The 12,751-nt window shown below is 46.1% G+C and overlaps 1 protein-coding gene across 1 annotated transcript in view; it reads left to right on the top strand.

Moving 5' to 3' along the window:
- The window catches only part of LOC141109905 (high affinity cGMP-specific 3',5'-cyclic phosphodiesterase 9A-like), a 66,746-nt gene extending 59,899 nt beyond the window's left edge, over nucleotides 1–6,847 (top strand). Inside the window, exon 13 of the mRNA XM_073601157.1 lies at nucleotides 6,776–6,847. Coding sequence (XP_073457258.1) covers nucleotides 6,776–6,847 — 72 coding nt within the window. The remainder of the gene's footprint in view (nucleotides 1–6,775) is intronic.
- The last annotated feature ends 5,904 nt before the right edge of the window (nucleotides 6,848–12,751 follow it).

Here is a 12,751-nt window from a genome sequence, read left to right as displayed (position 1 = left end):
AAAAATGCAGCAAACAAGATTTTTGCGTTTTCAATGCGTGATTTTACCACGATTTTGCAGCAATTTCACGGTGACTTTGCTGCGATTTTACCACAATTTTTCTGTGCTCATGGTGTGTTTTTCATAGAGCATGTGACTCAAAAACTGCATCAAAAATGTAACACGCGTTGTTTGCTGCGTTTTCAATGCATTTCAACGGAAAGGTGCGTTTTTGTTGTGTTTTTTTTTTTTTAAACTGACCAAAAAATGCAGCAAGCAAGATTTTTAACACCACAACGGGAGCGCATTTTTCTTGAGCTTTTCTTGTGCTAAGGATGCCGATAATGGCCGACAATAAATTCATATTCTTTTAAATTCATGCTATTAATGAAAAAGTTGAATATAATACAATTATATATAAAAATATATAGCATAGGGAAGATACAAATACAGAGAGCTAAGGTTGCTGCACACCCCAAATAATATGATATCGGAAAGGTTCCCCCTTTTGCTAAATCCACCATTTTGCTAAATCCAAAACTAAAAATAATAAGGAAAAAAGCAAAAAACAAAAACCCAGTCCAGTGAAATAAAAGTTGTGTGCCTGGGGGAAAAGTTTCCTAGTGCGGTTTTATTCCAGTCGCTTGGCAAAAAGGACCTCCTAGCTCTGTCCTTCTATAGAAGTTCTGATTCCTTGCTTTCTATAAAACTAACACTAGATGGCACCATTTGCTTTGTTTTCACACTGCAATGTGCACACTAGGCAACGCTGATCAACAAAATACCCCATATGTAATCACCACTTGATCTCCGGAAAGGTTTTGCCCTCCTTTATGACCAGGGCATTTTTTTTTTTTGCTATTTAGTACTGCGCTACTTTAATCACTTAGGGACCAAAGGGATTTACCCCCTTAATGACCGGGGCCATTTTTTGCGATCCGGCACTGCGTCGCTTTAACTGACAATTGCGCGGTCGCGCGATGCTGTACCCAAATAAAATGTATGTCCCCCCCCCCCCAAAATAGAGCTTTCTTTTGGTGGTATTTGATCACTTCTACGGTTTTTATTTTTTGAGCTATAAACAAAAAAATGACCAACAATTTTGAAAAAAAAAAAAATATATATATATTTTTTTTTACCTCCTGCTATAAAACATATCCAATTAAAAAAAAAATGAAAAAATTTGAATTTCTTCATCAATTTAGGCCAATATGTATTCTGCTACATGTTTTTGGTAAAAAAAAATCCCAATAAGTGTATATTGATTGTTTTACGCAAAAGTTATCACATCTACAAACTCCTTTTATTTCCCCTCCACAAATAATGCTTTCTTTTGGTGGTATTTGATCACCTCTGCGGTTTTCATTTTTTGCGCTAAAAACAAAAAAAGAGAGACAATTTTGAAAAAAAACCAAAAAAAAAAAACAATATTTTTTATTTTCTGCTATAAAACATACCCAGTAAAAAAAAAATGTAAAAAATCGAATTTCTTCATCAATTTAGGCCAATATGTATTCTTCTACATATTTTTGGTAAAAAAACCCCAAAAAACCCAATAAGCGTATATTGATTGGTTTGCGTAAATTTATAGCGTCTGCAAACTATGGGATAGATTTATGGTCATTTTTTTTTTTTAAATTAGTAATGGCGGCAATCAGCAATTTTTAGCGGGACATTGCAGCAGACAGATCAGACACCCAACTGACATTTTTGACACTTTTTTGGGAACCGGTGACATTATTACAGTGATCAGTGCTAAAAATATGCACTGACATTCTACTAATGACACTGGCAGGGAAGGGGTTAACATCAGGGGCGATCCCTGGGTGTGTTTACTAACTGTATGGGGGATGGGCTGCTTGGGATAACACACAGATCCGTCTTCCCTGCATAGCAGAAAGATAAGATCTCAGTGTAATCCACTGTCAGAAAGGGGATCTGCCTTGTTTACTTCGGCAGATCCTTGTTCTGTCTCTGCTGGGAATGATCGCGGGCGGACCCGCTCACTTCTGCATTGAAACGAATCAGCTTCCAGGTGACAGTATGTAAAAAATAGGGCTGAGGAAATTAACTTGTAATTCCTCGACTAATCGTTAATTTTTTTGATCGGTCAAAATTTTTTTGATCGGTAGGCTGCCTGCCCTGGGGCCGCTTTGGGCCATGCTGTGGCTGCAGCGCAGCGCTCTGCTCCCTCCTCCTCCACTATATGTCATACACAGTCTGTGGGCATCTCCCGCTGTGTGTCTCGGAGTTGAGTGTGAAAACTTTGGCCGAGCTGTGAGAAAAGTCCCGCCCTCCTCCTAGATCAGCTCGTGTGATAGACGCAGTATTCTGTCTATATTCGCAGTGTTCTGTCTATAGACGCAGTGTTCTGTCTATCACACGAGCTGATCTAGGAGGAGGACGGGACTTTTCTCACAGCGCGGCCAAAGTTTTCACACTCGGCTCCGAGACACACAGCGGGAGACGCCCGCAGACTGTGTAATCCAGGCACAGGCACTGACTACAGTGAGGCTGCGATTATGGGCACGGTAAGGCTGCGATTATGGGCAGAGTGAGGCTGCGATTATGGGCACGGTGAGACTGCATTATGGGCACGGTAAGGCTGCGATTATGGGCAGAGTGAGGCTGCGATTATGGGCACGGTAAGGCTGCGATTATGGGCAGAGTGAGGCTGCGATTATGGGCACGGTGAGACTGCATTATGGGCACGGTAAGGCTGCGATTATGGGCACGGTGAAACTGCAATATGGGCACGGTGAGACTACATTATGGGCATGGTAAGGCTGCGATTATGGGCATGGTGAAACTGCAATATGGGCACAGTGAGACTGCATTATGGGCATGGTAAGGCTGCGATTATGGGCACGGTGAAACTGCAATATGGGCACGGTGAGACTGCATTATGGGCGTGGTAAAGCTGCGATTATGGGCACGGTGAAACTGCATTATGGGCACGGTGAGACTGCATTATGGGCATGGTAAGGCTGCGATTATGGGCACGGTGAGACTGCATTATGGGCACGGTGAAACTGCATTATGGGCACGGTGAGGCTGCGATTATGGGCACGGCGAGGCTGCGATTATGGGCATGGTGAGACAGCATTATGGGCACAGTGAGGCTGCGATTATGGGCATGGTGAGACTGCATTATGGGAATGGTGAGGCTGTGATTATGGGCACGGTGAGACTGCATTATGGGAATGGTGAGGCTGTGATTATGGGCACGGTGAGACTGCATTATGGGAATGGTGAGGCTGTGATTATGGGCACGGTGAGACTGCATTATGGGCACGGTAAGGCTGTGATTATGGGCACCGTGAGACTGCATTATGGGCACGGTAAGGCTGTGATTATGGGCACGGTGAGACTGCATTATGGGCACGGTGAGGCTGAGTTTATGACGTGTGACGTCCTAGCCATGCCCCACTATGTCCGGCTTCGGCCATTGCCATAATGACGGTGCTAAATCAGCTAAAAGTAGTTGGATCTGTATGTGCGTTATAATTAATCAAAATTAGTCGATTAATCGATTTAAAAAAAAATCGATTAATCGAACATGAAAATTTTAATCAGTAACAGCCCTAGTAAAAAATAAAACAAAAATTAGAATTTTTTTTTCTTCATGTGTCAAAAAAATGACAACTTCAAAAAACTCGACGTGCCTCTTACTAAATACCTCCGACTGTCTACTTTCCAAAAAAGTGGTGATTTGGGGGGTATCTGTACTGTCCTGGCATTTCTGGGTCTCGAGAAATATATATATATATATATATATATATATATATATATATATATATATATATATACGGAGATCGTCCGTCAGTACATCAGGATTGATCAGTTTTCAGATATATATTTAGCATAAACCAATGGTAACCAAGCAAAGTCCGCCCCTCTTGAGTTCCCACCACTGCGCTTACAAATTTAAAAATTATCTCAGTAAAGCTGCCACTTTAAATAAATAAAATGTGAAACAGTAAATTAATTTAAACTCTTATAAGTAGTGCCAAAAAATGTATATAAGCAGCGCTTAAATAACACTTCAAAAGTGATATGGTGAATGCCTTGTTTACACAGACCTACAACATAAACAAAATAAAATGATATCACATAAATCACCCTGTGCCAGTAGTGAAAAAATATAATATAAATGTGTAAATGATAAACTCCATAGATTTGATGTAAACGTTGATTATGTGTAGAATTCCTCTAATTATCCACCACACCCGAGTGTCAGTGATTCCTCTCCCGTCAGATGAAACACTCACCAACTAGATATGCCTCGCACTCTCGTGCTCGGCAAACAGGCGTGACAAAGCCTCACAGAAAGGTTTAACAGATACTCCAAATTCTATCCGTGTAAATACAGGATCACTGGATTTCAGGGAGGATCTATTGAAGATCTGCATACATTCTGCTGAACATTCTCAGCACCCCATGGAGGAATGATCAGCCATATGCTGCCTGATAAAAGACGAAAGGCTTCGCCTGGTGTAAGTCCGAACTAAACAGTGTCAGCCCCAGCCTGTGTTCCTGATATATATATATATAAATATATTTATTTGCAAAATTTTATAACAGAGATGAAGAAACATTTGGGTTTTTTTTCATTATTAATTATTTTAATAATTTAGCAAAAAAAAAAAAAAAAAAAACCCCAGTGGTGATTAAATACCACCAAAAGAAAGCTCTATTTGTGAAAAAAAAAGATAAAAATGTAGTTTGGGTACAGTATTACATGACCGCGCAATTGTCATTCAAAGTGTGACAGCGCTGAAAGCTGAAAATTGTCCTGGGCAGGAAGGGGGGGAAAGTGCCCGGTATTGAGGTGGTTTTAAAGTTTCTCTGTAAGGCCCCTTTCACACCAGCAGACCGATCGGCTCCACCTGTCAGTTTTTCAGGCGGACCCCCATCGGACCATCCATTGCTCTCTATGGACATGTGTCTGCTGACACCCGCTTGCATTCGATTCGGTTCACTAAAAACAGACGGATGGGGATCCGTTCCTCATGCATCGGGTGGATCAGATCAGATGGAAACGGTCAGGTGGTCTGACTGCCCCTTAGAGAAACAGCGGGCTGAGTCCATGTCTCCTCTGCATAGCGGAGCAGACACGGACATGTCATCCACATGCTCACCAGGGATCAGCAGAGACAGTGCCAGGACAAGGGGCGGGCAGGAGGGCCGGCTGCCCTGGGCACTGTGGTTTTATGTGAGGTGAGGGAGGGAGGGGGAACTGCGAGGAGATTGAGGGGAAAGAAATTTGTGGATTTGTGCTAAAAGAGGTGATATGGTGAAGGGGGGAGGAGAATTGTGCTAGGAGGGGAAATTTTTGTTTGGGGGCGGGGGGATTTGTGCTAGGAGGGGGGATTTGGAGTGAGGGGGGGAGATAATGTGTACTTGGAGGGGAAATTGAAGGGTTAGATAATTTGTGCTAGGAGGGGTGACTTTTTTGGGGGAGGGGCATTAGTGTTGAGGGGATTTGGAGGATGGGGGGGCAAAGATTTGTGGTGGGAGGAGGATTTCATGGGGGGGGGGGGTAAATTGTACTGGGGAAAGTTATGCGGGGAGGGATTTGTGTTAGGAGGAGGGATTTGGAGTGAGAGGGGAGAGGATGTGTACTTGGAAGGGAAATTTATGGGGCAGTGGATTTGTACTAGAAGGGGTGACTTTTTTGTGGGAGGGGCATTAGTGTTGGGGGGGATGGGGGGCAAAGATTTGTGCTGGGAGGGGGATTTCATTAGGGGGAGGATTTGTACGGGGGAAATGTATGCTTAGAGGGTAAGAATGCAGATTAGTGCTCAATTTTTATTTTGGGGAGGGTTTGCTGACACACAGGGGCGTTGCTAGGTCTACAAAAGATCTGGGGATAGAGCCCATAGCAGAGTAGTAAATTAAAGTCATACGCTTGGGCGGGCATACACATGTATATACAGTAATATACGTGTGTGTATATATCCCCAGAGAGCCCCCCCTTACATCAGGGTCCCCAGAGAGCTCCCCCTTACATCAGGGTCCCCAGAGAGCCCCCCCTTACATCAGGGTCCCCACAGAGCCCCCCACCTACATTAGGGTCCCCAGAGAGACCCCCACCTACATTACGGGTCCCCAGAGAGCCTCTTCCTTACATCAGAGTCCCCAAAGAGGCAGGTTCCCAGAGAGCCCCCCTTACATTTGGGTCCCCAGAGAGCCTCCACCCTCAATCAGGGCCCCCAGAGAGCCTCCCCCTTAAAATCAGGGTCCCCAGAGAGCCCCCCACTTACATCAGGGTCCCCAGAGAGCATCCCCTCCCCTTGGGGACCCCTGCAGAGACTCGGGGCTATGGGCCCCAGATTCAGGGCTTTAGCCCCAAAAGCCACCCCCTAGCGACGCCACTGCTGACACATAATGCTCATGTATCTTGGTTGGGGGGGGGGTCTAGATGACCTTGTCCTGGTACTGAGTGCAGAGATCCCCTGCTGAGCAGATGGATCCACTGGATGGGGTCCACCCTGTCTGAAAGGGGTCTAAGGGTCTCAGAAACTCCTTCATTGCATGTAATCTTTCAGACTGGAAAACAAGCGTAACTGAACGCAGAACGCAGCGCCGTGCCCATCACTCATTAAACCAGCAGGGCCGCTATATAACTTTGACTATCTTCATGGCAAATATTCCTTTTTTTTTTTATATAAATGGTCTGGTAAGAAATGACTTTCCGCGCGGTAACGTGTTCACATATTGGTAATTGACCGCGAAAGTTGCTCTGTGCAAATCAGATCAGACCGTTCTCTGAATATTTCATTTCTCTTCGCAGGTCCAGCAGAAGAAGATGGAGGTGCTGTCCATCGGAGGCGGGAGAAGGAAGCAGAGTTCAGAGACAGCCTAGCCGCGCGTCTAATTCCCTTTTTTTTTCCACGTGTAATAAGAGACTGTGAACCTGGCGGGCGAAAGGCGCGGAGTCCCCCCCCCCCTCCCGCCAGGAACGGTAGGAGCGAGTCGATGATTAATATAACTTCGCTACGACCTCTTCCAGCTGTCCTGCGAGGATTGGCACGGAGGCTGTTTTCTTAAACACGTCATGGATTTCACTTTCAGCGTCTCCCGTCCTTCGCCAGCGGGCGTGCCTTAAAACAGCAGGGGAGCGAACGTCTTGGTTAACTCGGGCTCGGGATTTTGTGGGGGGGGGATACACTGGGAGTCATTAAAAAAGGATTAGGCCGTTCAACGCCTAAACGCCGGGTTACAATAACAGCGCAGGGCGGTAATAGATCATCGCTTTTACTGAATGAAAGCTCAGCTTTTTCATGTCCTGTGTACGGCGCGTCCCCAAAAATACGCCATCCCAGAGATTTCATTACCACGGCCAACCCAACAGCTGGAGAAAGACCATCCGTCTCATGCAGGCCACGTAACAACGCTACAATTTCCCATGTTCTGATTACTAATAAACTTTATAAATTTCTGTTTTCTTGTCGTTTTTGGAATAGCGGACTTCACAGAGATTTGCGTTTTCTGAGCCAATAGCTGACATCAGAATGTGATCGTTTAAAGCCAAAATCTGGGCAAAAATGAGCAGCATGGGTTACCGCTCATTTTTGTCTAAGGCAGGGGTGTCCAAACTTTTTTCAAAGAGGGACAGATTTGATGAAACGAACATGCATGAGGGCCGACCATTTTGCCTGACATTCTTTGAACCAATAAAATTCGGTCTAGGTGTGTTCGTTCAAGTACTAATACACTGCCCAACAAGAATTATTTTGCCTTTGTGGCTGTGTGTGAGTAAAGAGATGAGCTCGGGCATGTTATTTGGATATACCGTATTTATCGGCGTATAACACGCACCTTCACTTTAAGAGGGAAGTTTCAGGAAAAAAACTTAAATATTAAATAAAGAACTGTGAAGCAAAATAAGGGTCAGTGCCCATCAATGCATCCTAATCAGTGCCCATCTGCAGCCTCACAAGTGCCATGAATGCAGCACCCCCATTGCCATCAGTGCAGCACCCCCATTTCCATCAGTGCAGCACCCCCATTTCCATCAGTACAGCACCCCCATTGCCATTAATGCAGCACCCCCATTGCCAGGACTGCAGCACCCCCATTGCCAGGAATGCAGCACCCCCACTGCCATGAATACAGCACCCAACATTGCCAGGAATGCAGCACCCACCATTGCCAGGAATGCAGCATCCCCATTGCCAGGAATGCAGCACCCCCATTGCCACGAATGCAGCACCCCCATTGCCAGGACTGCAGCACCCCCATTGCCAGGAATGCAGCACCCCCACTGCCATGAATACAGCCCCCGACATTGCCATGAATGCAGCATCCCCATTGCCATCAGTGCAGCACCCCCATTTCCATCAGTGCAGCACCCCCATTTCCATCAGTACAGCACCCCCATTGCCATTAATGCAGCACCCCCATTGCCAGGACTGCAGCACCCCCATTGCCAGGAATGCAGCACCCCCACTGCCATGAATACAGCACCCAACATTGCCAGGAATGCAGCACCCACCATTGCCAGGAATGCAGCACCCCCACTGCCATGAATGCAGCACCCAACATTGCCAGGAATGCAGCACCCCTATTGCCAGGAATGCAGCACCCCCCATTGCCATGAATGCAGCACCCCCATTGCTATAAATTTAGCACCCACCATTGCCAGGAATTCAGCACCCCCATTGCCTGGAATGCAGCACCCCCCATTGCCAGGAATGCAGCACCCCCACTGCCATGAATGCAGTACCCAACATTGCCAGGAATGCAGCACCCACCATTGCCAGGAATGCAGCCCCCCCCCCATTGCCAGGAATGCAGCACCCCCATTGCCATGAATGCAGCACCCCCATTGCCAGGAATGCAGCACCCCAATTGCCAGAAATGCAGCACCCCACTGCCATGAATGCAGCATCCCCCATTGCCAGGAATGCTGCACTCACCATTTCCAGGAATGCAGCACCCCTATTGCCAGGAATGCAGCACCCCCCATTGCCATGAATGCAGCACCCCTATTGCCAGGAATGCAGCACCCCCATTGCCAGGAATGCAGCACCCCCATTGCCATAAATTTAGCACCCACCGTTGCCATGAATGCAGCACCCCCATTGCCAGGAATGCAGCACCCCCCATTGCCATGAATGCAGCACCCCCATTGCCAGAAATGCAGCACCGCCCATTGCCATGAATGCAACACCCCCATTTTTGGAATAGCGGACTTTACAGAGATTTGTGTTTTTGAGCCAATAGCTGACATCAGAATGTGATCGTTTAAAGCCAAAATCTGGGCAAAAATGAGCAGCATGGGTTAACGCTCATTTTTGTCTAAGGCAGGGGTGTCCAAACTTTTTTCAAAGAGGGCCAGATTTGATGAAGTGAACATGCGTGAGGGCCGACCATTTTGCCTGACATTCTTTGAACCATTAAAATACGGTCTAGGTGTGTTCGTTCAAGTACTAATACACTGCCCAACAAGAATTCTTTTGCCTTTGTGGCTGTGTGTGAGTAAAGAGATGAGCTCGGGCATGTTATTTGGATGGACCGTATGTATTGGTGTATAACACGCACCTTCACTTTAAGAGGGAAGTTTCAGGAAAAAAACTTAAATATTAAATAAAGAACTGTGAAGCAAAATAAGGGTCAGTGCCCATCAATGCATCCTAATCAGTGCCCATCTGCAGCCTCACAAGTGCCATGAATGCAGCACCCCCATTGCTATCAGTGTAGCACCCCCATTTCCATCAGTACAGCACCCCCATTGCCATTAATGCAGCACCCCCATTGCCAGGACTGCAGCACCCCCATTGCCAGGAATGCAGCACCCCCACTGCCATGAATGCAGCACCCAACATTGCCAGGAATGCAGCACCCACCATTGCCAGGAATGCAGCATCCCCATTGCCAGGAAGGCAGCACCCCCCATTGCCACGAATGTAGCACCCCCATTTCCAGGAATGCAGCACCCCCCATTGCCAGGAATGCAGCACCCCCACTGCCATGAAAGCAGCACCCAACATTGCCAGGAATGCAGCACCCCCCATTGCCATGAATGCAGCACCCCCATTGCCATAAATTTAGCACCCCCACTGCCATGAATGCAGCACCCCTATTGCCATGAATGCAGCACCCCCACTGCCATGAATGCAGCATCCCCCACTGCCATGAATGCAGCATCCCCCATTGCCAGGAATGCAGCACCCACCATTGCCAGGAATGCAGCACCCCTATTGTCAGGAAAGCAGCACCCCCCATTGCCATGAATGCAGCACCCCTATTGCCAGGAATGCAGCACCCCCATTTCCAGGAATGCAGCACCCCCATTGCCATAAATTTAGCACCCACCATTGCCAGGAATGCAGCACCCCCATTGCCAGGAATGCAGCACCCCCATTGCCAGGAATGCAGCACCCCCCATTGCCATAAATGCAGCACCCCCATTGCCAGAAATGCAGCACCGCCCATTGCCATGAATGCAACACCCCCATTGCCAGGAATGCAGCGCCCCCATTGCCATTAATGCAGCACCCACATTGCCAGGAATGCAGCACCCCCATTGCCTTAAATGCAGCACCCAACATTGCCATGAATGCAGCCCCACCATTGCCATTATTGCAGCACCCCCATTGCCAGGATTGCAGCACCCCCATTGCCATAAATGCAGCACCCAACATTTCCATAAATGCAGCTCCACCATTGCCAGGAATGCAGCACCCAGTATTGCCAGGAATGCAGCCCCACCATTGCCAGGAATGCAGCACCCACCATTGCTATCAGTGCAGCCTGATAATGCCCATCAATCTGCAGCCTTGGAGGGGACAGGGAGGGGACGGGACAAGCGCCAAAAGATTAAATACAGGGAAAACTCCTGTTTTCTTGGCAGCCTCCTTAATTGAAAGTCCCGCCTCCTTTGATGGATAGAATGGTCGTCCAATGGCAGCGCAGGAAACGGGGCTTCCTATTACAGAGGCCGCCATGTAAACAGGAAATTCTCCTGTATGTACTAGACATGTGCACAACAGAAAATTTTGTTTAGTTTCGGTTCATTGTCATTCGTAAAATACATAATTTTGTTCTGTTATATTCGTTATGTTACGTTAATTCGTTTTCGGATAATTTGTTATTTCTGTAGAGTGTCGATATTCGTTATACTGAATCTCGAATCATGTCAAATTCATTCATTATATCCGCTATAATTTCTTTCGTATTAGTTGAATCTCTATATTTATGTATGTATATATATTCGTGATAATGATTCGTAGTTCGGAAAGTCCTTTGTTTACTGAATCTATTAACACACACAATGACAATATCTCTTCTCCTCTGCTCAAATACAATGCAGCACCCTTCTCACTCTGTTCTCAGGAATGCACTTTGCCTGTAATCCAACCTCCAGCACAAAATTAACAAATTACCGAATCATGTCAAATTCATTCATTATATCCGCTATAATTTCTTTCGTATTAGTTGAAATTCGATATTTATGTATGTATATTGATTCGTGATAATGATTCGTAGTTTGGAAAGTCGTTTGTTTATTGAATCTATTAACACACACAATGACAATATCTCTTCTCCTCTGCTCAAATACAATACAACACTCTTCTCACTCAGTTCTCAGGAATGCACTTTGCCAGTAATCCAACCTCCAGCACAAAATTAATCAGCTGATTGGACTGTAATATTTACTTTGAGTTGACCTTTTGGTTCATTAGATCTTTAACGAATTACCGAATCATGTGGAAATCATTCGTTATATTCGCTATAATTTCTTTCGTATTAGTTGAAATTCGTTATTTTTTTATTCGGACATTCGGATGCATCCAAATGTCCGAAAGATGCAACATTCGGCCGAATTTCGATTTTTTACGAAGCTGATTGCACATGTCTAGTATGTAAGGCACTCGTCCCGCCTCTTCCCTGTCCCATCCAAGGCAGCCACAATTTATGTCTTTTGTGGCCCCGGCACTGGGAGATCGTTGGGGGCCACAAAAGATATATATGTCCAGATAACCAGGCAGGCCGTTCAAAACCAGAACGCGGGCCGTGATTGGCCCGCGGGCCGGACTTTGGACATGCCTGGTCTAGGGGATTGGAGAAGGGAGATATACTTACAGTGAGGGGAAAAAATATTTGATCCTCTGCTGATTTTCTATGTTTGTACACTGGCAAAGAAATGATCAGTGTAGAATTTTAATGGTAAGTTTATTTTAACAGTGAGAGGCAGAATAACAAAAAATAAAATATCCAGAAAAGCGCATTTTAATGAGTGAAATAAGTATTTGACCCCTTCGCAAAACATGACTTGGTACTTGGTGGCAAAACAATTGTTGGCAATCACAGAGGTCAGACGTTTCTTGTAGTTGGCCACCAGGTTTGCACACATCTCAGGAGGGATTTTGTCCCACTCCTCTTTGAAGATCCTCTTCAAGTTATTAGGGTTTCGATGGCTGGCGTTTGGTAACTTGAACCTTCAGCTCCCTCTATTTCTATGGGATTAAGGTCTGGAGACTGGCTAGGCCACTTCAGGTCCTTAATGTGCTTCTTCTTGAGTCACTCCTTTGTTGGCCGTGTGTTTTGGGTCTTTGTCATGCTGGAATACCCATCCAAAACCCATTTTCAATGCCCTGGCCAAGGGAAGGAGGTTCTCACCCAAGATTTGACGGAACATGGCCCCTGTCCATCGTCCTTTTGATGCGGTGAAGTTGATCTGTCCCTTTAGCAGAAAAATACTCCCAAAACCTAATGTTTCAACCTCCATGTTTAACGGTGGGGATGGTGCTCTTGGGGTCAT

The sequence above is a fragment of the Aquarana catesbeiana genome, linkage group LG10 (assembly GCF_042186555.1).
Source record: "Aquarana catesbeiana isolate 2022-GZ linkage group LG10, ASM4218655v1, whole genome shotgun sequence".
Lineage (NCBI taxonomy): Eukaryota > Metazoa > Chordata > Amphibia > Anura > Ranidae > Aquarana > Aquarana catesbeiana.
Note: the sequence above shows the minus strand (reverse complement) of the source record. Positions and strands in the feature narration are given on the sequence as shown.